Source organism: Squalius cephalus (assembly GCF_949319135.1).
Source record: "Squalius cephalus genome assembly, chromosome: 2".
Classification (NCBI taxonomy): domain Eukaryota; kingdom Metazoa; phylum Chordata; class Actinopteri; order Cypriniformes; family Leuciscidae; genus Squalius; species Squalius cephalus.
Window position 1 is genome coordinate 34,000,299 of NC_137123.1, and position 27,009 is coordinate 34,027,307.

Here is a 27,009-nt window from a genome sequence, read left to right on the forward strand (position 1 = left end):
TTAGAGCTGCTTTATAGCAGCACTGAATTCAGTTTGCATCATTTATCATTATTTTCCTGTTTATCACTGTAAAGCTGCTTTGAAACAATCAATTTTGTATAAAGTTCTATATAAATAAAGGTGCCTTGACTCGACTTGCCACACAAAATCATGACGAAAGACATAAAAGCAAATAAGATGCTCAACCTGCACCCGAAAAAAGTCAGCTCGCTAGTGTGGGACAAGACTATTGTGACAGACTAGGGTAATCCAGAAAATAATATGAAAATAATTGGTAAATAATAATCCAGAAACATAATTTGGTAAATAACTGTACATTGTTGATTAAATCGAGTGAGCAAATTGCACAAGTGCAATGTCTGTCGTCTTTTTTAACACCATGTGAGCACAAGGAAAAGAAAATTCACAAAAGAATTTGCAACACAGTGCTTTGCAGCAGCCATATCACCATGTAGCCCAAGACTGGTTGCCCACTGAAGCTAAGCAGGGTTGAGCCTGGTCAGTACCTGGATGGGAGACCTCCTGGGAAAACTAGGTTGCTGCTGGAAGAGGTGTTAGTGAGGCCAGCAGGGGATGCTCACCCTGTGGTCTGTGTGGGTCCTAACGTCCCAGTGTAGTGACGGGGACACTATACTGTAACAAGCACCGTCTTTAGGATGAGATGTTAAACTGAGGTCCTGACTCTATGTGGTCATTAAAAATCCCAGGAAAAGATATCCTGATTGGCTTCATCACTCTGTCTCCTCTCCACCAGTAAGCTGGTGTGTGGTGGGCGTTCTGGCGCAATATGGCTGCCGTCGCATCATCCAGGTGGATACTGCACATTGGTTGAGGAGATTTCCCCCTTCCATATGTAAAGCGTTTTGAGTGCAGAAAAAAAGCACTATATTTCTTTCTTTCTTTCTTTTTATTTGTATAGCACAATTTAATACAACAGGTGTTGCAAAGTGCTTCACAATTACAAGATCAAACACTTAAGGCCCCAACAGTGTTGGGGGTAACGAGTTACAAAGTAATGGATTACAGTAACGATATTACTTTTTAGCGCAATTTTCCACCGGACAAATTGCGATTGTTAACTCATGATTTCTGTTCTGTGCGTCTGTGTGCACCAATCTTGCACTTCTATCTACTCCTCAACCAGACCACCTAGAGACTTCGGGTTTTCGGGAATTATGTTAAGGAAGGTCTAATCTCGGGAACGCACAAAAAAAAAGATGAGAAAGTGTAGAGCCTGCGGTAAGCAGAACTAACAGTTACTTTCAAAACACATAGCTAGGCTATGTCATGAGTGTAGGAACCCATTACCCAGTTACGCATTATTTCCACATCTGCATAGTTGACGATTACTGTAATGTACTATAAATTTAATGAGACGTGTTTGTAAACCATGTTTTCCGCCAAAATAAAAGCTCGATGCAGTTTCCGTCAAAATAAAAGAAAACTAGTTATGAAAGTTTCCTTTATTTTTCAGTGCATTTGTTTTACAATATATGTCTATTAGTGTGCTATTATTATTATGGCCAAAATGCCAGGGCCGATTTTTTTGTCCCAGTCCAGCCCTGATTATGTGTCTACCACCGCGGACATTTGTCCTTTATCCAGTTGTTTGTGGATTTTACAGTGAGGCATATTTGTGCAGACATGGATATTGTTCTTTCATATGGTTTTACATGCCATTTTGTATAGGCTACATTTATAAACACTATGCGGACAGGCTAAGTGATGATAGGGCTATGATGTTTGTCCATGTATCTACACGTAAATTAAGAAACGGGAAAGTAAAGTAATAAGTAGTGAAGTTACTTTTCAAATGCAGTAACTAGTAAAGTAATCTCATTACAATTTACAGAAGTAACTAGTAACTAATTACTTTTTTTGAGTAACTACCCCAACACTGGGCCCCAATATACTTCAAGCGAAATCGAAGAACGAACTGATGTGATGTAATTTCGAACAAAATCAGACCAAAACGAACTTAGTTTGGAGCTTTCCGGAAAAGTTCGCTCTGGCTGGTAAACACCTTTGTACTACCATTGGTCGGTAGCGATTATGAAATAGGTAGGTGTGCGCGGAGGCTCCGCCTTCTTTCCATTGAAATCTTTTCTGGTTCATTTCCTCTGTTGAGTCTGTAGAGGTCAGACGTCCGCAAGTGAAAACATGAACACACTGGAGATATGCCTTATAGTAGAAAATGAAGTTGTACTTCTGATGAAAGGAGACACTGACACGGTTTTTCATGTTTAATGCAGTAAAGCTGCTTGATTTTAAGCAATCTATTGCATAAAGTGCTATATAAATAAACATCCCGTGACTGTTGCAGAGTGCCGAATTGCAGATCTTGTGCAAACATATCCACATTGCTATGATCAGATGCATTTCTTATGCTTTATTAAAAAAATCTTGCTGTTTTCTCAATTTTGTTGTGTGTTTATTTTGTTATTGAGAAGATAGCGTGCAGCACATATTTACATCTTCATCTAAACGTTGCTCTCAGCAGTATGGGCGTCGGATGTTCACCAACAGTATATACAGTAACTGATCACGTATTTTGAACTTAGTTCATATTTTGAACTATTTTGAAGAATGAAAAAGAAATTTGGTTTGGTCGCAAACCTATTAGATATTCTATAATTAAATCAACTAATCAAATATTCAAAAATCGTGAATCATGCTTTTAATTAGGCCTATTATTTTCATATTCTTTACTGTGGTAAAGTAGAAAAAACGCTGTAGGACAGATAGCCTACATTTTTACTTGTACATCAAATTCTTTTTAACACAGTTTCTGCTTGTTATTAGACATATGGTAATTGGTAAGGCGTGTCAAGTTTATTTGTAAAGCGTGTGTTATTTGTTCACACGTGCGGGTGATTTTAGTTTGGCTTTTTCTGGCAGCCCAATATCAAACATAGCCTAAATGCCTTGCCCTTGTGGAAGATATAATTCGCTCTTCATACCTTTTACAACAAGTAGAAAACATGAAGATATCAGAAAAGAGATCGATGGTCTCTTTCCTGCTCGTGACCCACATCCCTCTCAAAGTGCAGAGCGGTAGGCTATATCACGCGTCTTTGTGTGGAAATATTAAACAAAAGTTTTTTGTTTTTTTTAAATAGATTCAACTTTATTGTATTATTTAAGTTACCAGTATTTACCGATATTTATTTCAATGCTTTACAGGCTTTAGTGTGTTGTTTCTTTGTTTTTTTTCATTTCAAAACAACCTCCCAACCACCGCCGGTAGTGCCAACTGCCACCGCACCGTCACAGCCCTATGCTCAGCCATCAAATTGCAGTAGTCCATTCACGTGAACCACTTTGATCCATCAAAGTGAAATAAACGATTATTTACAGATTAACCTTATTACATACATAACTGAAAGTAGATAGCGAAAATGTATTTATATAATTAAATGTGTCACAATCCTTGTCAGACCACCTCCAAATGCGTTTTCAGTGATCATATCACCGATGAATCCAATCATAATGAGTCTTGGATACATTTATGCCTTTAATGTGTTCAAGTGTTATCTGATCACAGTAAACAAATATTAATTACGGGTGTAAATCGGGGCAATGTGGCCTCTCTTAATAAAGGGCACATTTAACTTAAATGCTGTATGACACTAAGGAAACTTAGATTTAGCCACCGGCATTTAGATGACATAAACCTTCATTTGATTCTGCTGAGTGTATGTAGGTGTGTACATGTGGGTGAGAGTATATTTGAGTGCATCTGGGTGTATGTGATGGATAGAGAGCTATGAGTGGAAATAAAGGCAATATGAATATGGTTCAATCCTACAGCTCTCTAATCGGGAAAAAGTAAATATAAATATAGAGCTAAGGGGGAGGAGAATGGCCTTCCACACACACACACACACACACACACACACACACACACACACAAACACGCACGCACGCGCACGCACGCACACACACACACACACACACACACACACACACACACACACACACACACACACACACACACACACACACACACACACACACACACACACACACACACACACACACACACACACACACACACAGTATGTGCACAGCTGCCTTTAATACTGAGCAGCTAAAATGTGGAGTACATAGAGATGAGCAGTGTGTGTGTGTATGTGTATGTGTGTGTCACTGACAGTAAAACACTTACATGAAGTCATTCAGATTTTCTTTGTCTGATAAGTGCTGACCCATCAACAGTAAGACTCAATGACTCCAGTACACAAAGGCAACACATACACACACATTGCATTGCGTAACACTCTGCTCTTATGCAATAATCTTGTAAAACACTGACACATTTATTCTGAAAAAAAGACCAAGGCTACACTGAAAATCCCACAAAATCTGCAACATAGCTACAGCTCAAGAGTTTACATATCCCTTAGAGAATCTGTTAAGCACTGTTCAACATCAGCACAACAACTGGATCTTCATTTATTTATGCTGTACTTGATTTAATTTAATTCAATTCAACAAGACAATTAAATTAAATATAAATTAAATAATGAAAATAAAAGTCTTGGTTATTAGTATCATGTACTGCCTCCTTGATTATCAATGACTGCTTGCAGCTTTTTGCAATAGTGTACAAGTCCTTCAATTGTCCTGAAGCTGGATCTCAACATCATTGAGCCACTGTGGGGAGTAACCTGAACAGCATGCAAGAACTTAAAGTACCTGGGGGCTTTTATCCAAGAACAGCAGGCAACTTCAATGCTCAGGACAAACCAGGGCTGCAATCAGTCATTGATGCTCGAGGTGGCAACACTAGATGATAACCAAAGGTGTATGTATTCAATAGGACATTGTGTGTAAAGTTGTTATATTGCCTCGTGGAATATACTACCAAAAGTTCAAAAGTTTGGGGACAGTAAAGATGTCTTTTTGAAAGAATTTAATATTTTTATTTTGCAAGGATGCATTAAATCGATCCAAAGTGAGAGTAAAGACTTTTATTATGTTACATAAGATTTCTAATTCAAGTAAATGTCGTTGAACTTCTAGTCTAGATGGAAATAGGGGTCCACGCGCACCCCCTGGCTTTTTTTATGCCACCTGATTTTTTTAAATCTTTAAAGTGTCTATTTTCAGAATCTGCCAGGTACCAAGCTGAAATAATGTCCCAAAGGCTTCATTTTTAACCCTTTGCAGAACCCGACCGGAACCCGAAAAATAAAAAAATTATATAGAAAGTGGCTTAACATTTGAAGTAAACAACATACAGAGACAAATGAACACATTTTCCCATACAATTCTGACCCCAGGAATTTAATGGAATGGTTATTTTTAACATTTGATAACATATTGACCCTATTTCTGGACAAAAATAGCAAAAAATGGCCAAAAATGTGTAGAGGATCAACTATATTTTCATTTTCTGAAGCGCATAGGGTGATTTTTTTTTCACAAACTGTTATTTCTTTATCATTCAAGTGTCTGTTTTAAAATTAAATTGGGTACCAAGCTGAAATAATGTCCAAAATGCTTTATTTTTAACCCTTTGCACCAAACCCGAAAAATCGAATGTGATTTAAAGTGCCATAACTTTTGATGTAAACAACTCACAGAGACAAATGGACACATTTTTCCATACAATTCTGACCCAGGGAAATTGTTATTTGTTATATTTTACAACATCTTGAACATCTATGGTCAAAAACAGCAAAAAAAAAAGCTAATTTGACACCATTTTTATTATACTAATAGCAGGCTGAAATGGGGTTTATTTGTACCTTTTACTGCACCTATCCTGAACCTGAAGAAATTGAAAATAGCTTTACTTGTGAAGTAAACAAAACAAAACAAAGCAAATTAACTTAAAAAAAAAAAAAAAAAATCCAAAAAGGTCCAAAAAGTTGACTAACTGCCAGTTTGGGAATGTTGGGGCTTTGCAGTTGGCAGATGTGGCCGTTGGTTGGTACCTACAGATCGCCATCTCACACTGCTCTCTCTTTTGGAACAATTTCAGTACGTATTTGAAACTATAATTAAGATATACCTTTGTATATCTCATAACTAAGTCATAACTAAGTCATAAGTCATTTTTCAACAGTTTTTACTATAATCACAGGCTTTCGGAAAGCGAGAAGCTATCATATCTGCACAGTATCCGAGATATGAGACTCTGTTAAGCAGCCAGTTCACCATACCGCATGATGGATATTTGTGAACAGATTCCATTTACATTAGAGGACTTGCCTTTGGATACAATTGGCTATCACCGATACTGCTATAAAAGCTTTACAGGGAAAATAGATTGTTTACAAGTGTCAAAGGCTTCTACATCTGGTGAATCATCATTGAAAAAGGACTCTCCATGTCAAATCTCTGTAAATTCAATCTGAAGAAGCTCCAAGAAGGTGTTCCTTCTTGTTTCCCAATCAGTGACAAAGCAAAATCCAAGTTTTGTTATGTAATCCAAGCATATTATAATGATTTCTGAAGGATAATGTGAAACTGAAGTATGGAGTAATGATGCTGAAAATTGCCATCAAAAGAATACGTTTTAAAGTACGTTATAAAATATCTAAAAATAGAAAAGTTATTTTAAATTGGAAGAACATTTTCACACTATTATTGTTTTACTGTATTTTTTATCAAATAAATGCAAATTTTATGACAGTACTAAAATGCTATACAAAAACAGACAAATTCTGCAAGTGGTATGTAAACATTTGAGCACAGCTGTATATATAGAGCAAGAATGGAAAGAAAAGATGCGTTTGAGGTGAGCCATACCCTAGATGGTCCTCTGTAGATAGCGCGGAACTGATCCCAGGCCAGTGTCTGCTGGGTATCCAGAGTGGCTTCAGTCAACATCTGCAGAGAAAAACACACCAACACGACAGATCAACACACTCGCAGAACCATAACAGCTCTGACACTAGTAGTCACTACTTCTAGCTGAACCACTTTAGAATGGTCACAGATAATCCTAAAAGCAATTAAGGATAACATTGTGGTAAAAATAAATTAGCAACATATATAAAAACATCAGAATGTCAGTATGAAATATGAAGGGGCAAATGCTGTTGCCAGATATGGGCTTGATAAATAGAAAACTGCGCAACTTCTAAATAAACCCTTCAAGAATCAGAGGAGGAGTGCTAATCACATAAAATGTGACATTTTCATACACAAGCCTAAGATGTGCGCAAGACAAGTGATTAAAGCCTGATGGATGTGACATTTAAAAAAACGACATTTTAAAAGATAGCAATATCCAGCAGGAAGAAAACAAGTAGAAATACTGAAATACTTTGACGCTGAGTTTGCTTGCCAATGAATTGTTTATGTGGTCAAATACTGTAAGAATTTACATGGGAAATATACATTATTTAATCTATAATAATCAATTTTTAATCATAATTGGCCCATATTTACAGCAGCATACTGTGGTTAGGATGCTAAAATGATAGACAGGCACATCTTACATAGTGACACATTTACTTATTTAAAGACACGTTGCAATGTCCTTCACACCAATCAGATTCATTTCATCACTTGGTTTGGCTCAAATCAGCCTCAAGTGATCCAAAACCTCTCAGTCTCTGTCATCCTTCAATGACTTCTCTAGTCCCAAAGGCATGAAGGCAAGCACACACCCTAAAGATATGCCAAACTCCACCCAGAACTGAGAGTGTTTTCAACAGAATGTTCCAGAAAAAAAAGAAAAGAAAAAAAAATCACGTGTATCCTCACTTTACCTCACTGAGCCTCTATATATAATCAGAGTCTGTTTTGAGTGGCACAAAGGACAAATGCTACTGTCACTGCAGAAGAATAAATGCAATTATTGTGCCCACCCTTCAGCAGAAAGAAGGAGATGAACATTGTCACGCTGTTTCAGCTGTCTCTGTACGCGGGGCGCTGAGCTGTAGGACATCGATTTTGCGTGACAGAGTAGTGGAAAGGTAGGATAATTTGGTGGAGCGTTCATTAAATCCGCTATTTATGCATTACTTATTTAAATAAACCGATTACACAGTTTTTGACAGGCCAATGGCTTTTTTTTTTTTTTGCTTAAAGAAACCAACAGTAAAAAGCCAATTTTCTGCAACTTGAGACATCAAGAGGAGCCTTTGCAGCCAACAAGACAAGGGGCCCTATCATACACCCGGCGCAATGCAGCAAGTGTTTTTTTTGCTAGTTTCAGCCCGACGCAGTTATTATTTTCACGTCCTGCGCCATGTTGTTTAAATAGCAAATGCATTTGCGCCCAATTTGTGCACCCGTGGGCGTGCTAGTCTGAAAACGAGGTGTGTTCAGGCACATTGTTGGCGCATTGCTATTTTGAGGACTGAACTGAAATAGACTCTAAAGTCAATGGGGTAATATTTTGGCATTAATCTAAAGGGCACATTAATATTATGTGCCTATAGGCGGGTGCACAACACGCGTGCACTCTGCTTATTAAACACACAGGGACGAACACAAACATGCCAAAAATTTGAAATAAAAGGATTACAATGTAAAAAATTATTATTGTGTACATAAAGATATGATGGAATCCGGCTTGTCCCTTAGATGGTCTGCTTTCGAGACTTAACCTCGCGCTCGAGCAGATCCATTTCCTCTCTGGAGAAGCGTTCAGTCTTTCCCCTTGCAAATTTCGCAATGTAAATAGTGAATCCGCCATGGCGCGAGCGCAACTGGCTTTTTAAAGTGAATGGGAGATGAGTCTCTGAGTGGTTTATTGCACGTTACACCCAAAACACACCCATTACTCATTAAGTGAATATAGACAACCCTTTTATACCATGCGCACCAACCATTTTTCCCGTCGTTAAACTCTACAGTAAGTGCACTTACGCTGTGCGCTTTAGACCATGCGCTTAGATCATTAAAATAGGGCCCATTGTGTTCAAAATCATTTATAGAACGTCTAAACTATTTCTAAAGATCTGCCGTTTTCTCTTTCTTCTCATGGCACTTACACTCAGCTCATTCTAGACCTGAAGTAGTATGTGTTTTGTTTAGATTAAACAGAAAGTCTCTTGTAGCAAAGGAAGAGACCAAAAGAAAAACAAAACAAAACAGCAAGAGTACCATGACTGAGAGTTGAGTCCCCATCATGTTTCCATCAGTGACATAAACAAACACGCCTGCTTCTCATGTACAGGTACCTATGTCATACAACAAGTACCTATGTCATACAACAAAAGTAAGAAAACATTGTACTGTACCTCATTTAAGGGTCAGGGAAGCTGAGAATTCTTTGGTGGCAATACTAAATATAAATCAATTTTACTCATTAGTTTAGGAACATAGGCTCATTGGAAAAATGTGTCTCTACCTACATTTTTGAAAAGCTTCAAAAAATACAATAAACACACAATTCACTGCCGCTTCCAGCTGGAAAAAAAAAAATCACTGGCAGTAAAACACCAACAACTTTTATTTATTTTCGCACAAATTGATTACAGAGGCAGATTAACAGTTAATAAAGATTTATTTTTGTGCAGTTCCTTACACAATACTATAATATGGCCTTAAAACATTTGGTACATACTCATATGTACTCAAAATTAAAATGAAATCGTGCCTCAAAAACCTTACATCAATAATTATATCCTATTTTATCCTAATTATAATTATTCCTATTACAATAAAGGTTGAGCTTTAGGGTTAGGGTTTTGCCATCTTGTACAAATTATTATGACTTTTCATGAGACTGGGTTGGAATTAAAAAGCAGTATGAAGGAGCACAACAAACTGGAACAGAATACAGGTACTGAGACACGCTATTCAAAATTTGACTACTTTTAACTTTAGATAAAGTCTTAAAAATATGGTGCTAATGATTCAACAATTAAAAATGGGCAGTCTGCCTTGGAAAAATTGACAAACCAGGCTGAAAGCATTGCTGTGGGCTGCTTTTTATAATGACAGGCTTACAGTAGGTTAAATAATACATATATAAAACAAACAATATATATTGACTTCTAAAGGCACTGTTTTGTTTGCGTAAAAAAAAAACTTTGAATTATCTTTATTTGGGGGATATTTCTCAGCAAATTAATTGATTCAACTAATTAATTCATCTGCAAATCATGTAATTCATTTAATTATTATTTTTTATATATATATTTGTATGTTTGAAATTTTCATATGGGTAGGAGTAAATTCTTGCATTCAAATTTTTATCTATGCATTTAAAAAGCAATTTCTGCTGCAGTAGGACTGCATTCAAACATGAAAAGGAGAGAAAAAAAATGCAGTTACTATGTGTCTTCCTGTCAGCCTTGCTATCATTAGCATGCAGGAGCTCTGAAGCGCTATGTGTTAATTAAAGCGAAAGTCTCCACAGGTATAATTCCGTGCGTTAGAAGCTTCCTGAAACCTTAGAAGTGAAGAAAAGTGCTGAATTTTGCCTGTTACAGATAACAGAGTGCTTAGTGATGCTAATGACTGAGGGTTTATTGGAGGATGGAGATGACGAAGGGATGCTGGAGAAGGGGAATAGGTCAAAAGGTTCATGTCACTTCCTGTCTTGTCTTTAAGGCTCACAGTCACATTGCATAACATTCCAAGTCCCTTGACAGACAAACAATGAATGCTCAATGGGGAGAGAGAGAGAGAGAGAGAGAGAGAGAGAGAGAGAGAGAGAGAGAGAGACAGAGAGAGAGAGAGAGAGAGACAGAGAGAGAGAGAGAGAGAGACAGAGAGAGAGAGAGAGAGAGAGACAGAGAGAGAGAGAGAGAGAGAGAGAGAGAGAGAGACAGAAACAGAGACAGAAAGAAAGAAAAAGACAGACAGATAGCTGGGCAGGACTTCAGTTTCATCTCTCCATTCCCACCAGTAAACAAAAGCATGAAAGAAGGGAACGAGTTTAATGTAATCATAAGCAAGCTAATTTGCTTTGAACCAGCAGGGAAAAAGCCATTTACGTTTCATGGATGAATGAACACACAAAAGGCAGAGTGGAAGAGAGCTATGATTCTCCTTCTAGCTAAAGTAGAGCAAAGGTGCACTCTAAAAGTGCAGAATTTTGACAAGTTACAGAAAAACGAAAATGCATCACGACATTAAAACACGGTTTATTGTAAATGTGTAACACCAATTAACTCTTTCCCCGCCACTGACAGAATGTTCTGTCATTTATGACACAACGCTTCCATGTTCTCTTACGAGAGGTCTCTCGTACTGCGTAATATCTTACGCTAGGGGAAAATCTCTTTTCCGCAAGATATTGAAGCCAAAAATTATTCTTAATTTTGAAATAATGTAAAACGCGTTGCGGCAGCATGCAGACATAGGCAAGACGGCTCGCGCGCCTATTGGCTGCCCTGCGGCAACTGCAACAGCCTATTGAGAGAGGCCCTTCGTGACGTCAGATCCAATGAAGGCGCTTCGCGCCCACTGCGTCACGTCCCGCCGAAACGGGCGTGGCATGGGCCTATAAATACAGCTCGACAGGCTGATAGAATCTGATTTTTCAGATCCGCATCGCTGGATCCCGAGAGGAAGAAGCCGCACCGTCTGATAAAGCCTTCTGCGGGACGAGCCGATTTGCATCTGAAGCCGCTGGCCGACAACTCGCCGCCTTCAGTCGCTGTTCCTACTACGCCATCTGGCGTGTTATATCCTTTCTCTGCTAAGTGTGTGTTCGCCGCCGTGACTCACACTCTCTTTTCTAAAAGACCCCTTCTCAGCCAGAATGCGTACCTCTGCCTCAGCAGCATTCTCCGTGGTGGACGGTGCTAAGGACAGGGGTTACCATTCTCTTCCTCCTGTGGAAGAAGCCGTAGCGGCCCATCTTTGCCCGCCCTCCGCTGGACGGCGTGCCAAGATAGCGCTACCATCCAAAGCTTGCCGCACGACCTCAGCCATGCACAGCCACGCTTACACCGCCGCTGGACAGGCTGCGTCTGCGTTGCACTCAATGGCCATCCTGCAAATCTTCCAGGCCGACCTTCTCCGTAAACTGGATGAGGAAGGACCGGGAGCTATCAGCGTGCCGGACTTAAGAAGCGCCACGGACCTAGCTCTTCACGCCACTAAGTCCGCTGCAAAGGCCATAGGGCGGAGCATGGTATCTCTCACTGTAGCGGAGAGGCATTTATGGTTGACGCTCTCAGAGATGTCGGACTCAGAGCGCACCGCGTTCCTCGATGCCCCCATCTCTTCTGCCGGCCTCTTTGGATCATCCGTCAAGGATTTTGCGGATAGATTCGCTGAGGTGCAGAAAACATCACAGGCCATGAAACATTTTCTGCCTAAGCACTCCAGCTCCGCAGCAGAACACTCAAAACAGCCGTCTGCTCGAAGCTCCCAGCCGCAGCCGCAGCCTCCGCCCACCGCCGCTTCGCAGAAGCGTCGACAGGCCCGGGACCGAGACCACGCTCTTGCTCTGCCGGCCACCGCCCCCCTCCACGTGGGCCCCGGCCTAAGATCGAGATAAAGCCCGAGGCATCAAAGTCTTCCTAGCCCGCCTAGGAAAACGACGGTGTAAAAGTCCCGCTGCGGCCAGACTTCCACCAAAACTTCTCGCTCGTTCAGTTCCAGAAAATGTGACTGTTCCAGTGTATTTTGCAGAAAACAAGCCGGTACCACAGCCCGTTTGCCTGCACACAAACGCCGTTTTTACGGCGACCCAGATGAATCTCATAAAAATTGTAATTTCTGGTATTCCGGGCACGGCCGACGGTGTTATGAGTGTAGTAAAAATGCCCACGGCCCAGTGCTCATTCCTACACACAAGCACAGCCCGCCACACAGGGCTCGCACACATAAAATCGTCTCATGTCGATTGTGCATTAAATGTAGTGAATGTGCCCATGACCCAGTGCCCACAAACACTACACACTGCATGTCTCACGGTTTCTGTAAAAACGAAACCAACACACATACAGATGGTGGACAACCAGAATGCCAGCTGCCGCGGCGAAATCACCGCGGCGAAAATAAACCAGCCGCATTTCAAAGTCGTTCCCGAAATGACCGCCAGGTGGCGCAAAGGGACATTGTGCAAAACAGCAGCAACTGCCGTATTTTAACAACAGAATAGAACCAAAGATAGAATAAATTTTAGAACTGAAAAAATAGAATCAAAAGTTAAAAATAGAGACGATATTAGGAGCAATGACGCTGAATATTTTTACTATTCTATTGAGGAATTAGATAAATGAAGAGCTCTCGTGAGCGATACAATTGCATAGTAATTTATAGTGATTTCAAAAGCAGTCTTTAAAAAAAATATATATATACATGGAGTAGTGTGGCATAATTTTTGAGAGATTACGCGGAACGCGTTTTAGTTAAGATCCTGGTTTCAATGCCCTTAATGTATATATAGGCTACTGCTTTAAAAAAATGTCACAACGCGTTTTGAGATTGTTTTGAATTAAACATTGAAGTTTAAAATGTAGTGTTTTGGCACACCAGGCCGAGTGGCGTTATGCATTGTTCAAAAGTCAGGTTTTATTCTGGCATGTTGAATTGGCGTTAGAATTTTTTTTTAGATTTATTAGATTTAGATTTTAGATTTCGTTAGATTTATTTTTCTCATAACAGCTAAAATAACTTAATATATGCCTTGTCTTAATATGACCTACTTAATATAGGCAATAGGCATATAATAGCCTATATAATAAATTAGCAAAACTTGGCCACTAAATATTTAATTTTCAATTATTTTAATTATCACAATTAAAGTTTTAATTTTTATTAAATTAAACAAGCGCAACAATCAGCATTTTATCAAATATTCTAAAAGATGTATTATTAATAATAATGTTATTTCAACATAATATTTCGGTTTTTTCGACATAATATGTGTGCGTGCAACAAGCAAGATGTGTATTTGTAAATCCGGTGACGCGTGCATTGATTTTTATCAATAAACTAGTGTTTTCTGACAGTGTCGACTGCAAAGATGAAGTTGACGATCGCCATATTTGTAGTGAACGCACCTAGAGAGAAATGCACATAAAGACATAATCAGAGAGTAGCCTTTTTCTTTTCGTTTTGAATTATTTCGTTTGAAGACATTTCAAGCTTTGTGTATTTGATGTATTTATCATGTCTGTGTGAGGCATACGCTGAATTTCGTTAAGTTAGGAGGATGAGATGCGCTCCAGCTGACGTGCAATGCAAGTGACCGCGCGGGCGCCTCCATGATTAGTGTCTGTTATAACTACTGAAATTACATCCCTACAAATTTATTAGGCCCTACTGAAAATAAATGTATCGAATTTAAGCAAAGTAGCCTAAATGTTAAGACTGTAAGCCCTTTGCTTTGCGTAGCCTATAAAGGACTCTTATAGCCGACTTTGTGTTAATTTAATTTGTAGAGGATTTTTTTTAACTCAAACAGTAACACTGAAATAAATTAAACTAAATTATTGTAAATTTTTTGGCACACCACGACGAGTGGCGCTATGCATTGTTCTAAAGCCAGGTTTTATTCTGGCATGTTGAATTAGTGTTCGACAAACGCGGCGGCGCGTTCATTTGAATGAAGAGCGCTTCTCGCTCGTGCAAGCGAACACACACTGGAACGTTAGGCCATGTCGCAACGAGTGAATCGTGGCCGAGTGGTTGAACTTACGTTGCGATCATTTAGATGACACGGGTTCGAATCCCGAACTAACTTGGACTACTGATATTTTTATATTAGCCTATTAATGCATTTTATAGTCTATTGTTGATGCAGAGAGATTTGTCTAGTTCTAAAACATAGTTTTTTGCTTATAGCCTATTTACAAAATAAAATCACCATGCATTTCCATTTTACACTAAGGAACAAATATTATTGCAATGACTTTACTTCTGTAGCATATAATAATTCCAATCGTAATTTCAAAAGCAGTTCTGTTAAAAAAATGTGTGTATATATATATATATATATATATGACGTTTAAACGACAAACAATAAAATCAGAACCAGTATTCTGTTGCGTTCATGGTTCCAGTGGCAGTAATGCATCCACGGCTTTTCAAAATGTCACAAAGCGTTTTGAGATTGTTTTGAATGAAATATTGAAGTTTATAATTAAGTGTTTTGGCACACCACGACGAGTGGCAAACTCTTTGTTTTGTTTTGCAAACTCAGCTAGCCTGTGGGGGGTTTGGAGAAGGCAATAGTTGCTTTATCGTGGGGGTGCAGGACAGAGGTGTTAATGTTCCGTCTTTCATATGGAGAGTGTCGGAGCCAGCCTGATGAGCAGGCAAAGGCAAAATTATTTTAAGGATTAATCTCAAAATCTCCAAAAGTCCATAGCCTATGTACAGTAGGCCCAATATCTTATTAAATTATATATTGTAGTTTTATTGATTGTATTTAAAGGTTTTCCACACACAATTTCAATTTAGCAGATACAGAGCTCTTTAATTCGCGACCCACCTCGTTTTATTGTGAGGTGAATTCAGCAAGGCATGTTGTATCTTTGAAGGAACAAAAGCTATTTGTTACAGTTTTTTCTTTCGTGATTTGTGTGGATGACACAGCGACATATAGGCTACAGTATTATCAGCTGTATGGTGTTTTTTTTACGCTGAAATCATAGACTGTAAAAAAAGAATTTCGAGAAAGACCCGCCGCGCGCAGTGAGGGAGACCAAACTTACTAAAAAAATATCCAGCGCGAGAGAGGCAAAGAAAAACGCCTGTTCTTAATTTATGTTGCTTTGAACTTTTTTCGTTTTGTACCGTTTTAATTTTTTAATTTAGCTGCAATTTCTTTGACAATAGAAATTTAAAATGTTGCAAGAATAAGATTCTGTGTTTCTTATTTTGCATCACAAAGGGAATAAACTCTATCGATGCAACCCTGTTTAAATAAATAAACTGTCCCGACACTTTATTCATACCTTGAAATGTGCGATGGGTTTTCAAACTTAATTAATTTTCTTTTACATTTTCATTGTTTATTTTTTAATTGAAAGCAATAGGCCTACTGTATTGAAAGTATTTTTCTGATTTGTTCGATCTGTTTTGAAAAATGTCTTCCGTTGCTATGGCCGGGTATTACTGTCAGTCATCTCAATCTCACACACAAAAAATAATTTAGCAGATTAAAGACGAGCTTCATCATCTTCATTTTCTGGTGCGATCGACTTCATCAGATGTGTCGTCGCGCCAGCGGCTCAACTGGAATGTAGCAAATTTATGTTGTAATGCATATTTAAGCATCAAGAACGGAAAAACATAAACACTGTCGTCAGCTACACTGAGATTCGATCTCAGATTGTTTGAAGCTCCGAGAGGCTATTTTTAATGCATTGACCACAGAGCTATCGTCTGATTAGCCTACTATTTTCTCTGTTTTAAAAGTTTGTTATATTCTTTTTATTTTTTTAACATTGGCAATTAACTGTCTCGAAATTATGTGTCGAAAAAAAAAAAGAGTGTTTTTACAAGACCTTGTGCTGTTTATTTATTTATTTATTTATTATTATTATTATTATGCAGATGTTAATTCAGCCATTCTGTTGGATAAAAATTGTCCCTGATGTAAAATGGAAATGAATGGTAATTTTATTTTATAAATATAAAATATTTAATATAGGCTATAGGAGAAAAAAACAATATGGTGTAGCAATATTTTAGAACTATCAAATCTCTCTGCATTAATAATAAAAAAGTAGCCCATGTTTGTTCGGGATTTGAACCTGTGTCATCTGAATTATTGAAACGTAAGTTATAGCCTACCACTCGGCCACGAATTTGTTTTGTTTTATTTTGTTTGAAATGTATTTTTACATATTTTGCTTTCGTTAATGTTAACCAATTGTTGTAGCATAATAGGCCTATATTTTTTCCCTACAACTTTGTTTTATTCTCTGCTTTGTTTGTTTATATTTTTACATATTCAATCAGTCTCATTTTTGTTCAAATAATGAAAAAAAGTTTTATTTTTATTTTTATTTTTTTAAATAAACAGATAGGAAACTTACCTTTTAAAATGCCACAGTTGCTGCTGTTTTGCCCTGTCACTTGCGCCACCCCGTATAGCCTAGTCATTTCACGAACGACTTTGAAATTCGACTGGTTTATTTTTGCTGCGGCAGTAATAGGCATTGTGGTTGATTATTTATAAAAGAATTCAATTGATAATCATAACAACATGTAAGCCTATTTAATTCTGAATATAACAAAGAATGCTTAAACCGACTAACATCGGTTAGTAACTGCAAGTCCTGAAAATGTTTTAATTTTACGGTAAATTATTTTAATTTATTTCACTGTTATGTTTCAGTTAATAAATCTACAAACACATTAAAATAACACGAAATAAATGACAAGTAACCTATTGACATAGCCTTTCTAAATTATAGAAAAACTGGGCACACAATGTTAACGTGTGTCTACTTCGTTTAAATTTAATGAATTTGAATTCGTTTAACCACAATATTTATCTTGAATTTATCTGTGACCTCAGCTCAGATTACTGCCGCGGCAGATTACGTCATAAAGAGAATAAACTGACACTTTTCAAAGTCTGTGATTACAGCGCCACTCAGCGGTAAAAGGCAGCAAATACAAATCCCAATTTTGCCGCCGCGGGAACGGCGGCGGTAAAAGTCTCATTCTGGTTGTCCACCATCTGTACAGTCAGCTCAAGCCGACGGTGTTTTCAGTGTAAATGTGCCCGCTGTCCTGCGCCCACATTCACTCACAGACATGACAAGCCCCACGGGGCTCGCCCCGCTCGCTCTATCTCAGCAAGCCGCCATAAGAGAGCCGAGCGCGGGCAGGCTGCCTGCTGTGATCAGCGCGTCCCCCGCCTCGAACGCTGCAAGCACGGCGTCTATGTTACAGCATACCGGTGCTCTCCGGTCGCCACCATGTCGCGGCCAGAGCCCAGATCTCATTCAACCCCTAGCTATTCATGCAAGTGCATGGGCAAAGCTTCCCGGGGTATCAGAATGGGTGCTGAACATTAATAAAGAGAGGCTATTCGCTACAGGTCGCTCGATGTCCCCGCCGTTACACGGCGTGAATCGAAACTACGGTAGAAAAGGAAGTAGCACATCTACTTCGAGCCGAAATAGCGAAACTGTTGAACAAAGGGGCCATAGAGCCTTTATCTCAAGCTCAGTGCGAAGGGGGTCTATACAGCAGATATTTTCTGGTACCGAAAAAAGACGGGGGTCTCAGACCCATTCTAGATCTAAGACAGCTGAACAAAGTGCTTTCGAAACACCGGTTCAGAATGCTCACAACCAGGAAAATCCTCACGCAAATTCGCCAAGGGGACTGGTTTATGTCAATAGATCTGAAGGACGCGTATTTCCAAATACAAGTAGCGTCACGTCACAGGCGATTTTTGAGATTCGCCTTCGAGGGCCAGGCATATCAATACACAGTCGTGCCGTTCGGCTTGTCCCTAGCACCCCGTACATTCACGATGTGCATGGACACGGCGCTTGCACCCCTGAAACTTCGGGGCATGCGAGTTTTGAACTACTTGGACGATTGGCTGATTCTAGCTCGATCACACTCAGAGCTCATAGAACACATTACCATATTACTCGAACATCTCGAGAATCTAGGTCTCAAAGTCAATTGGGCGAAGAGTTCACTGTCTCCCAGTCAGAGAATATATTTTCTAGGCACAGAACTGGACTCATTGTCTATGACAGCACAACTATCGCCACAGCGCAGACTGAATATTCAGCGCATGACGAAATCCTTCCACTGCGGCACTATAGTCCCGCTCAGAAAGTTTCAGAGAATGCTGGGTCTCATGGCCTCAGCATCATCAGTACTCCAGTTGGGTCTGCTTTGCATGCGCCCACTCCAGTTCTGGCTAAAAGCGCGAGTACCGCGTCGAGCGTGGACCTCCGGTCTTTTTCGCCTCAAGGTCGATCAGAAGTGCGTCTCAGCTCTGAAACCTTGGAGAGCAACCGACTGGTACCGGTCAGGTGTAAGCCTGGGGACTTCCTTGAGTGTGAAGATGGTGTCCACGGACGCCTCCACCTCGGGATGGGGAGCGCTGCTCGAGGGCAGACCGTTCTTCCGCCAGTGGTCAGAACGGGAAAAGCTCCTACACATAAACTGCCTGGAGATGTTGGCAGTCGACAACGCGCTGAAGCGTTTTTGTCCCCAGATAAAAGGACACCACGTCTTGGTCCGTTCGGACAACATGTCAGTGGTGGCCTATATAAATCGCCAAGGAGGTATCAGGTCCCGAAACCTATACAGGCTGACGGAGCACCTCCTGGTCTGGGCTCAGCACAATCTGCGCTCGCTGAGAGCAGTGCACGTGCCAGGCCACCTGAATGTGGGACCAGACAGACTGTCCAGAAACAATGTTCCGTCAGGAGAATGGTCTCTACACCCGCACCTGTTTGCGTCTCAGGAAAACGCTCACTGTCCGGAGTTTTTCTCCAAGAGCAGGGATGCACTGGCCCACGTCTGGCCCCGCTGCCCGCTCTATGCTTTTCCCCCCGTCACACTCCTGCCTCAGGTATTAGAGAGAATCAGGGAAAATGGATGCTCAGTGCTACTTGTGGCTCCGTTCTGGAAGAACCAGGCTTGGTTCCCAGTTCTGATGCAGCTGACAAGCACTGCCCCATGGCTGATACCAGTGAGGAGGGACCTCCTCTCTCAGGCCAAGGACTCGATCTGGCATCCTCGCCCAGAGCTTTGGTCCCTACATGCGTGGGCCATCAACGGGTACCCGCTAACCTCCCGGTGGGAGTGTTAAACACGATCACGCAGGCTAGGGCTCCGTCTACTAGACGGCTCTATTCCTCGAAGTGGTTTGTGTTCTCTAGCTGGTGCACAGCCTGTGGCATATCACCCTCAAACTGTGGGGTGACGGAGGTTCTCTCCTTCCTGCAAGAGCTACTGGATAAGGGCAGAACCCCATCCACGCTCAAGGTTTACGTGGCGGCCATAGCAGCGTTTACTAAACCGGAGCTTCAGTCCCCATGTGGGACCTTTCTACGGTTTTGGAAGCCATGAAAGGTGCCCCATTCGAGCCAATCCAATCAATAAATATCAAACATTTGTCTTTCAAGACAGTGTTTCTTCTGGCTCTCGCTTTGGTAAAGCGTGTAGGGGACTTGCAAGCGCTCTCAGTGAGCGCGACGTGTATGGAATTTGGGCCAAATGACTCGAGAGTCATACTCAAACCAAGGCATGGGTACGTTCCTAAATCCCTCAACACACCGTTTAGGGCACAGGTGATTTCCCTGTCGGCTCTGCCGGTCTCTAATGAGGAAGAAGACGCGGGCTTCCTTTGCCCGGTCAGGGCATTAAGGGCTTATGTGTCTCACTCATCTGTCTTCAGACAGACAGAGCAGCTCTTTGTTTCGTTCAGAGGACGTTCTAAGGGACTAGCTGCGTCGAAACAAAGTCTATCCAGGTGGATAGTTGATGCTATAGCGCTGGCTTACACTTCTAAGGGCCTGCAGTGCCCGTTAGGTGTCAGAGCGCATTCCACAAGAGGCATGGCCTCGTCGTGGGCTTGGTCCAGTGGGATTGCCTTGCAAGATATCTGTATGGCGGCATGCTGGGCCTCCCCGTCTACATTTATAAGGTTTTATAACCTAGAGGTTCCCGCTTTGCAGGCTAAGCTGCTTTCGGTCTAATAAATCAGTATTGTCTGCCCTCATGCTATCGGCTCAGAATACTGAAACTGCTTGAGCGCCGCTCGCTGATCATTTAAATAACTCTATGGGCAGTGTGTAAGACCCATAATATTCATTGTCAGGCCGAGTTTTTTCGCCCTGAATGTGTGGAACACTATTGATATAATTTGCTCCTTATAGGACGCTACTTATTACGGGAATGACGCTGTTCTAGCCCCTCTTTCCCGGACTCTCTACGAGTCCCTGGTGATCATGCACTATATGAGCCCCGGGCACCTGCCCTTGGGACTTTGGTGTTGGATCTCAGCACGCACAGCGTTTTACACTGTGTTCCCCTAGCGTAAGATATTACGCAGTACGAGAGACCTCTCGTAAGAGAACGTACTCGGTTACTAACGTAACCTCGGTTCTCTCTAGAAGAGGGAACGAGTACTGCGTATCTTTGCCGTGCCTGCAACACGCTCTGGTTCGCTTTGGCGATGAAAAACCAGATTCTATCAGCCTGTCGAGCTGTATTTATAGGCCCCAAGCCACGCCCGTTTCGGCGGGACGTGACGCAGTGGGCGCGAAGCGCCTTCATTGGATCTGACGTCACGAAGGGCCTCTCTCGATAGGCTGCTGCAGTTGCCGCAGGGCAGCCAATAGGCGCGCGAGCCGTCTTGCCTATGTCTGCATGCTGCCGCAACGCGTTTTACATTATTTCAAAATTAAGGATAATTTTTGGCTTCAATATCTCGCGGAAAAGAGATTTTCCCCTAGCGTAAGATATTACACAGTACTCGTTCCTTCTTCTAGAGAGAACCGAGGTTACATTAGTAACCGAGTACGTTTTCAATGTTTCATTGTAGGGAGTGCTATTATGCATCTTCTGAATTAGTACAGAATCTCCGGATCCAAATACAAATGAAGAAGCAGAAACAAGCTTACTTACATGTGAGCTAATGCAATCATCAAACATTAAACAGCATATATTATAAATCAAAACTGCCTAACGTTACCGCATGAAATGCTAAACCCACGAAGTGGTAAAGACTGTGTAAGCTTTGAGGCTGTTGATGGACTCGATCTACTCCATCTACTGTATGTTTCGATGATCGTTCGGAATCCAATCTGTGCATAGTCTTTGACAAAAACGCAATTTTCGTAGCTTTTTTTTTAATTTTATACGTGCATTTTATGAAACTTACCCACATTCATGTGTAGATAAAAAAGAATATGCATGGAGTTAAAATAACATGTTTTTTATTTTTGTTTAAAACAAGAGGCTCTGTTCTTTCTTTTGATATATTATATGTTCAGATATTCATTATTCATATAACAAAATATTCTGGGGGCCATGAACGTTTTGTGAAAATGATAAAAAATGCTGGAGCTGGCAGGCAACAAAAAAAAAAAAAAAAAAAAAAAACAATGGCAGGGAAAGAGTTGTAGATCTGTAGAAAAATGTAGATCTACATCTAAAATCTAAATTCAATTAAACTGAAATTAAGTTTGTGGCTAAATGAGTTGACAATACAAATATAAAACATTTAAAGTAGCACATTTCTTTCACCTCACATAAGATTAAATCATCATTAATCAAATCTATTCTAGTTGTAGAAAGTAATTCCACTCACTAACCTTTCTCCCATGAGTCTCTGCCACATTCCCACGATGAGCAGATGTCACTTTGTTCTGAAACACACAAGGTAACAGTTGAAATGGGTTTGACAAAATATGACCCTTTCATGAGGGTCTGCAGGGGTCTTCTCTATGATAAAATGTGCTAAACATTATTTTTTTTTTTGCCCTCATGTGTCTGCAATGTTGGTCGCACACCATATGACTTTGATTTTCCAGACAAACATTTTTCAAATATTAAAGGGTTAGTTCACCCAAAAATTGTGTCAGTAATTACTCACCCTCATGTTGTTCCAACCCCGTAAGACCTTCGTTCATCTTCGGAACACAAATTAAGATATTTTTGATTAAATCTGAGAGCTGGATCACTCCTCCATAGGCTTTTAAGTGTTTGAAACTTGCTGGCCCAGAAAAGTTATTATACACATCGTTAATATAGTCCAAGTGACTACTGTGGCTCAATCTTAAGTTTATAAAGCGACGAGAATACTTTTTGTGCGCAAAAACCCCTAAAAATAACGGCTTTATTCCACTATGCATTTCCTTCTCTCTGGGCCTCGAGTCTTTTCACGTAGTATAACTACGCAGCGCATCTGTGTTGTACGTCACACGTAGGCTCACTATTGGCCGACGCTGGTCATGTGTGTGATGCGTGTGACGTACAACACAGAAGTACGTCATTTATTGTTGATTAAATACAGATTTAATCAAAAATATCTCAATTTGTGTTCCGAAGATGAACAAAAGTCTTACGGGGTTGGAACAACATGAGGGTGAGTAATTACTGACAGAATTTTCATTTTTGGGTGAACTAACCCTTTAACCAGCAGTGAATCAGCTTTTGTTAAAACTATATATTATTCTAACACCGGGTCTACACCGGATGCAACAATTGTCGTGTCGCACAGCAACAGCTTGAGGCTGTCAAAGCGATTGTTGCAAATCCATTTGTTCTTTGTGTCAGAAGTAGCACGAGCACTTGAAGTACGTCAGAAATAGAAAAGGCATTGGTTTGCTGTCAGAAATATATGGCACTGCGCCACATCCAGTGTAGACAGCATCACTGATTATAATGGCTTCTAAATGCTTTTGTTGCGTCTGGGGTAGATTATACCACAATAAACTACTCTTTTCAAAAATTTTATTATTTTCATCTCTTAATTGTGATATTAAGACAATATCATCCTGATTTTTTTACATTCTTCTGAATATAATAATAATCATAATAACGGTTTTAACAGAAATTAAAACAATATGCTCATTCAGTCATTGTATGTCTGAATTACATTGTTAATTAATTATTGAATAAATTACTGTTATGTTATCGTGTCATTGACCAAGTAATCTTGCACTTTTAGCTTACATTCACCTTTATGCTTTCATTTAAGTTACAGAAGTATAACAGTTCTCTGTTGAGGTGCAGTGCAGAATCAATCAACATGTGTCCAGGGTAAAGGAAGCCTTGTTGTTGCAGTTGCGCTAATACTCTAATCACGGTTGGGCATATTTTTTTGTCTTCCAAAAGAATCTCCGTGGCAACACCTCTGTGATTAGGGATACTAACATAGCTCTCTTTTGTGCCTGCAGCCGTCAGCCTCCTGTGGTTACGACTAATACAGCCGCATGCTGAGAAACCCATTTGCATGCCATTTACATACACCACAGCCACACAAGAGAGTTCCAATTAACGTGGATAATACATACACCCGGTACGCATATAAAAGTACTAAAAAAACATATCACCTTGGATGTGAACTCACTGTAGTCCCAAAGAGTGTATGACAGAAAGATACAATGGTGAATAGAAACATGATTGAAAGACCCATCTTCAAACTTAAAGGAGGTTGTTCTATGCTGATATTATTATGATGGGCTCATGATAGATTGAGAGATACATTGACAGATAAAAAGAGACATGAACAAACTGTTCAAATGAACAAACAGATCAAATGAAGTGTAGAAAAAATTGTTCACCTAAACCAATTTTTAATATAGTATGGATTCAGACAAAATTTGTATGGAGTACTTTCTTCCAACTTAATGGTGGTTTTCCATAGAAACAATGGCATTGGAAGGACATGAGGGTGAGTAAAATATGACAGAAGTTTTATATTTGGGTGAAGACTGACTGTGACTGACCTGTGCCAGAGAAGCGGAGCGTGATCGGGAGCTCTCTGCGCTGGGTCTGTCGGCTGGCCTCGAGCCCTGGCTGGATGTGCATTTGTAGCAGCTCCATGAGTACTGCCTCTCGCTCAAAACACCAGCCTCTTTACGCTGAAGACACTGGCAGTGGTACAGATGCCCACAGCTACACATGAAACAAGAGTTCAGGATGACAGTACTCCAGGTCTGTTTATATTGTATGTTTGGGCAGAGTGCAACAACAGCTTGCTTAGGCTAGAAATATAAGGAAATAAATTAGAAATAAATAAGGCATTAGCGCATATCACAGCAAATATCTTTACTATAGTTTCTTTACTATTGATTTTGAAACAATCTACTGTCAAATGCTCCAAACAAACATAATCATCTGATGCAATCCAGGACGCCATTAAAATCATGCTTTAAATCATCCACTTTTTTCCAACGATGGTATCCTTCTGAAGTCTGTACAGAGATGCAAATGAGCTGTGTAAACTAGACATGTTCTAATTTATATGTAATTAATAATTACAGTATTTAAAATTTTATCAAAATGACTGAATTAACATTTGTTTTATAAAAACAATAAAGCAAAACAGCAAAAAATAAAGTGTGTAAAATGTTTTGTTTTGTTATACCAAAAGGCATTGTACTGACTTCCCGCAGAGTGCAGATGATATGTGTGTGTGTACCTGAAGATGATGATCTCTTCCTCGCTCTCCTGACGTCTTTTGTACTGCTGTAAGCAGATGTTGCAGTGGTCCTGTCTTGGGTGGAGCCCTCTACTGACTGCCTTACGCAGATGTGACAGAGACCAGTGAAGATCAGAGTTCAACAGATTGGTGGTTGTCTCCAACAACGTCTGATGGAAACAAAGGAAAAAGTAAACCATTGAAAAGGTCTTCAAAAAATGTCATGGAGCAGAGGTCAGCACACGTGCTCCAGACACATTGAGCGGTCCTGCACATTCAGATGATGCAGGTTTGAGTCCAGTCTGTGATGGAATTAGAAGAATGGAAAACAGAATCAGAGAATATACATAAGGGGAAAAGAGAAAAGTGACAGCATAAATGCGTAGCACACTGTACACTGCAATGAATGTCACATGCTTTATTTCACCTAAAATATTAACATTTTTCTAATTATAGTACAATCATTGCATATTATAGATCCATTTGAATCAAGCCGTTTAACCCAAGTTTTCTGAAGAGACAATTATTTTGTATGATGAACAGATTTCTTTTAGGCTTTTATTCACAAATGTTGGTAAACAAACACGCATACATCAAGCCATTGCACATCAGATATGACAGACACGGTAATCTTATGAGTTTGAAATAACAAGAGAGTAAGGGAATGAGGACAAAAATTTAACTTTTAGGTAAACTATCCCTTTATTAACTTAAGTAAACACAAAAGCTAGAGTACCTACATATAAGCACACTCAGACCTTTGCAGAATCTTTAGTATATTTCTGCAGAATTGGAACATGTATCAAAGTTCTACACATCCCTCACACTTTTTCGTATTTGTTTATTAAATATTTTGCCATATTGGTTATGCTTTCAGCTTCTGATACTGATAAGTCTCTAATATTAAAAAATATCAATTTAACACATTAAAGTTCAAGTATTGTTCAAGTTATGTGTCAACCACCCTGTTTCAGTATATTGAGAGGAGGGAACCCATTTCATCTCATAACCACAGGCAATGGAAGAATTTTCCCATAATGTATGAAGTTATTGCCACTGAAACCAATGGGGTATGTACAACGACTCAGAATATAAAGGGAAGCAAATGCCTTTTCAACTCTGTTAAATATTTATTTTCTATCACAACCAAATAACATGAAATTTGTGCAATGGATTAACATTTGAGCTTGTGCTGACATTAAAATTGGTTCAGTTTATTTCTAAGAGAGGAAGAATTTCCTCTAATTTACACAGTCTCTTTACCAGAGGCAATATGTTTTAGCAAAGTCATATAAAAGACTAAGAAGTGGGAGAGAAGGGGGGGGGGGGGTTTGATGTATGTTATTTCATTTTGATGTTAGAGCACCATTTTGATGAGAGTATTACGTGCACACACACCAACAGAAAATATACTAGCCTGCAAATACAGTACACACATAAGGAAGCACATTTAACCCCCACAGACATTTCTGAGGATTGGAGAACACACATTTCAAAATATTTCATCAGCTATGTGGGCAATTCACAAAGTGAGCATATTGAAATGTATGCCAGGACAAGCATTCCTAAGGGATTGTTGAATGAGTGCATTTATGTGTGTAATTTATGTCTCAATTTTGTGAGGGGAAAAGGGGAAAATTTGTGTGTGAGGGGGGAATCAGGTGTTATTCTCACCCCTTCCTCGCTTTTTCCTTTGAATGACAAGCTGTAAACTCCCATTGGTCATGGAAGGGAGAGTGCAAACACATGCTGACACAGTTACTTTCACAGACAAACTGAAAGACCACATAACCATATACCATATCTAGTGACAGTTTAAACAGACAGAGAAAGTAAAATAAAGAGAGAAAATTACACAAAATGCCTTAAATTTGTAACATAACGTAAATTAGTTGATTGGAAGTAAAACTAAGTTTTGCTGGTGTAATTTAAACTATTTGCTTAATATCAAATGACAATTGTGCATTCTGTGCAAGCCATTTGACACTGAC

The 27,009-nt window shown here is 39.8% G+C and overlaps 1 protein-coding gene across 2 annotated transcripts in view; it reads right to left on the reverse strand.

Moving 5' to 3' along the window:
* The window catches only part of vps8 (VPS8 subunit of CORVET complex), a 183,869-nt gene that overhangs the window by 24,242 nt on the left and 132,618 nt on the right, over window positions 1–27,009 (reverse strand). For both annotated transcript variants that reach the window (XM_079851756.1, XM_079851757.1), the window contains 4 exons: window positions 25,019–25,188; window positions 24,324–24,492; window positions 22,185–22,238; window positions 6,760–6,840 (listed from right to left, as the gene is read on the reverse strand). In XM_079851756.1, coding sequence (XP_079707882.1) covers window positions 6,760–6,840; window positions 22,185–22,238; window positions 24,324–24,492; window positions 25,019–25,188 — 474 coding nt within the window. The remainder of the gene's footprint in view (window positions 1–6,759; window positions 6,841–22,184; window positions 22,239–24,323; window positions 24,493–25,018; window positions 25,189–27,009) is intronic.